Here is a 2,438-nt window from a genome sequence, read left to right on the forward strand (position 1 = left end):
AAAATGTTAATGCATGTCATCCAAAATTAAATTGTTTAATTATTGAAAATATTGGTCAAAATATGACGCTAAATATGAGGGGGACTGATAAACCAGGGCAGTACATCAATTTGAGTTCAACAATACCCTAGATATATGACTAGACACACACACACACACACACACACACACACACACACACACACACACACACACACACACACACACACACTATTTATGATACTACCACTACAAATGTTATACAGATGGAATATATATTTTTCGTGTAGCCATCTGGCTTCACAGAGTATTTTGTTCGCGGGAAAAGGAGTGGAAAAAACGTGTTAGGTAGACGCGAGGAAATTCGAAATCCAGGCAACACGACCACAGCATTTGAACTTGCAACACCAGGTTACGCGGGCATCGTAAAATTGAAATGGCCGCACGAGAGCCCCCTGCCAGTCAGCTGCCCGGTGAACCCGAGCGTCTGCTTCTCCTCGTCGAACATTAGCAGGTTCTGCTGCATCTGAAACCCTCCGAGCACCACGGCCGGCGCGGCAACGCCGCCATACCAGGACTTGTCCCCCGCCTTCATCTCGACGAAAGCGAAGCACGCCGTGGCGCGGTTCACCTGCGCCATGGAGTTGATGCCGAACACCGTCCAGTTCCTGCCGCCTTCCAGCATCAGCTCGACCGTTGGCACAAAGTAGCCGAACCGCGTCGGCGAAAGCCTGGACGAGTTGTAGCACAGCTCGAACGGCGCCGCAGCCGGTGAGGGGACCCTCGCACCGGTAGTAATCGCACCCTGGCGTTCCATGGCCTGGTCGAACGCGTTGATGAGCGGGCGGTACACGTCGTGGCGGAGCTCCGCGTACGGGATCGTCGTGGAGAAGCCAATGGTGAGAGGTGCGTACGAGTCCAGCGGCACCCGCGCTCCGTCCACGGCGATGCCCCTGCTGGCCGAGATGTAGTAGCCGGGGGATTCCCCGTGCTTGCGGAGCGGGGTACCGCTGCCAAGCAACTCCGTGATGGACCGCCCATTCGCCGCGAAGAGCGGGCCACCGCCGAAGATGGCGACGCCGTTTCCTTGGCCGCTTGGGAGGCAGAGCACGAACGAGTTAGCGACGCCCTGCGTGCGCGAGACCTGAGCGGGGAAGGCGAGGCCGGAGCGCGCGAGCCCCGCGACGCCGACGGCCCCCACCGGCAGCCCCGCTAACAGGGAGTCCAGCGCGCAGGACGTCACGGCGGTGAACGACACCGGGCCCAACGGGTTCCTTCCGTCGGTGGCGTTGGCGGAGAGCGTGACGCGCGTCATGTCCCCTGACGCGGTGTCGCCGGAGACGGGGTTGTGCGGGTGCGCGGTGCACTTGCAGCGGTAGGGGTTGTGGGCGTCCGGCATGCCGTAGCCGGTATGCTGGCAGTTGGGCGGATGGAAGCGGTGCGCGCGCATGCAGTCCATGCTGTTGCACTCGAGCGTGTCGTGGGAGGCGCCGCCGTCGCAGGTGGACCAGACGATGGGGCCGGAGAGGTCGAGGACCAGCGGCAGCGGGCGGCTGGACTTGACGGGGATGGTGTAGAGGGAGGTGGCGGCATCCCTTGTGACGGCCGTCACGAGCGGCCTGCCGCCGCCGTCGCCCGCCACCGTGCATGCAAGCACACAGAGCGAGATGGCGACGAGGACGAGGTCCTTTGGTTGCCACATTTTGGAATCTGGACTGGCCTGTGCTGTGCTGTGGTCGATCCAGCAGGTGCCATTGCTAGCTCCTTATATACCGCGCGCGGAGCACTGTGGCTAGATCGACAGTGTGTGTACGTGAGAGACGATGATGTTTGCTGGTTTTCTAACCAAGTTTTTGGCAGGAAGTGGAAGAGTAGAGAGTAGACCCGATGAGCGTGCCGGGATTCTCGTTGATGGCCATGAGCGAGAGCGACGAGTCCACGATGATATGCACTAGTATACTGATCCGGGTGGCGTACATAGTAGACCTAGCTGTCTGATAATTATGGTCAAAGGGTCGATCAATTCATAGAGGAAACTCTACTTGGATCCAGATCTCTCCGCCTCCGCGCAACCAAGAGAAGCTCTCGCACGTGGTTCCATGTGGAATTTGCGTTTCATGCTCTCACGGAGACTGCACTCTGCGGTGTTCTCGCTGCGTGCCGTGAAGGCTGGCCGCCGAGCCACCTCTTCCGTGCGTGTGTGTAGCTGGCTGCCGAGCTCCGGCATGCATGCGTCACTTGGCCGCTGAGCAGGGCCGGTCTTAATTTTGGGGCCCGGGCAAAACTAAAATTAGGGGCCCTTCAATATAATGATGACATGATAGCCAATATGCTAGTTCTCAAAAAAAAAGCCAATATGCTAATATATTACGAAAAACATTTCAAGTGCATCAATATTGCATCAAACAATATATGCATATTACCTTAAAATCATAACATTCTGAGATGCATCATTACTA

General features: G+C 57.1%; 1 protein-coding gene across 1 annotated transcript; it reads right to left on the minus strand.

Annotated features, from left to right (window-relative positions):
- Nucleotides 1-205: 205 nt before the first annotated feature.
- Nucleotides 206-1,698, minus strand: LOC119282252 (chitinase CLP-like). The gene has a single exon (XM_037562546.1). It carries the CDS (start codon nucleotides 1,679-1,681, stop codon nucleotides 392-394), a length of 1,290 nt encoding a protein of 429 aa, XP_037418443.1. The 5' UTR covers nucleotides 1,682-1,698; the 3' UTR covers nucleotides 206-391.
- Nucleotides 1,699-2,438: the final 740 nt, after the last annotated feature.

Source organism: Triticum dicoccoides, chromosome 3B (genome assembly GCF_002162155.2).
Source record: "Triticum dicoccoides isolate Atlit2015 ecotype Zavitan chromosome 3B, WEW_v2.0, whole genome shotgun sequence".
NCBI lineage: Eukaryota > Viridiplantae > Streptophyta > Magnoliopsida > Poales > Poaceae > Triticum > Triticum dicoccoides.

Coding starts and splice junctions, on each gene's coding strand:
- LOC119282252 (XM_037562546.1), bottom strand. CDS start 1,681: ATGTGGCAACCAAAGGACCTCGTCCTCGTCGCCATCTCGCTCTGTGTG.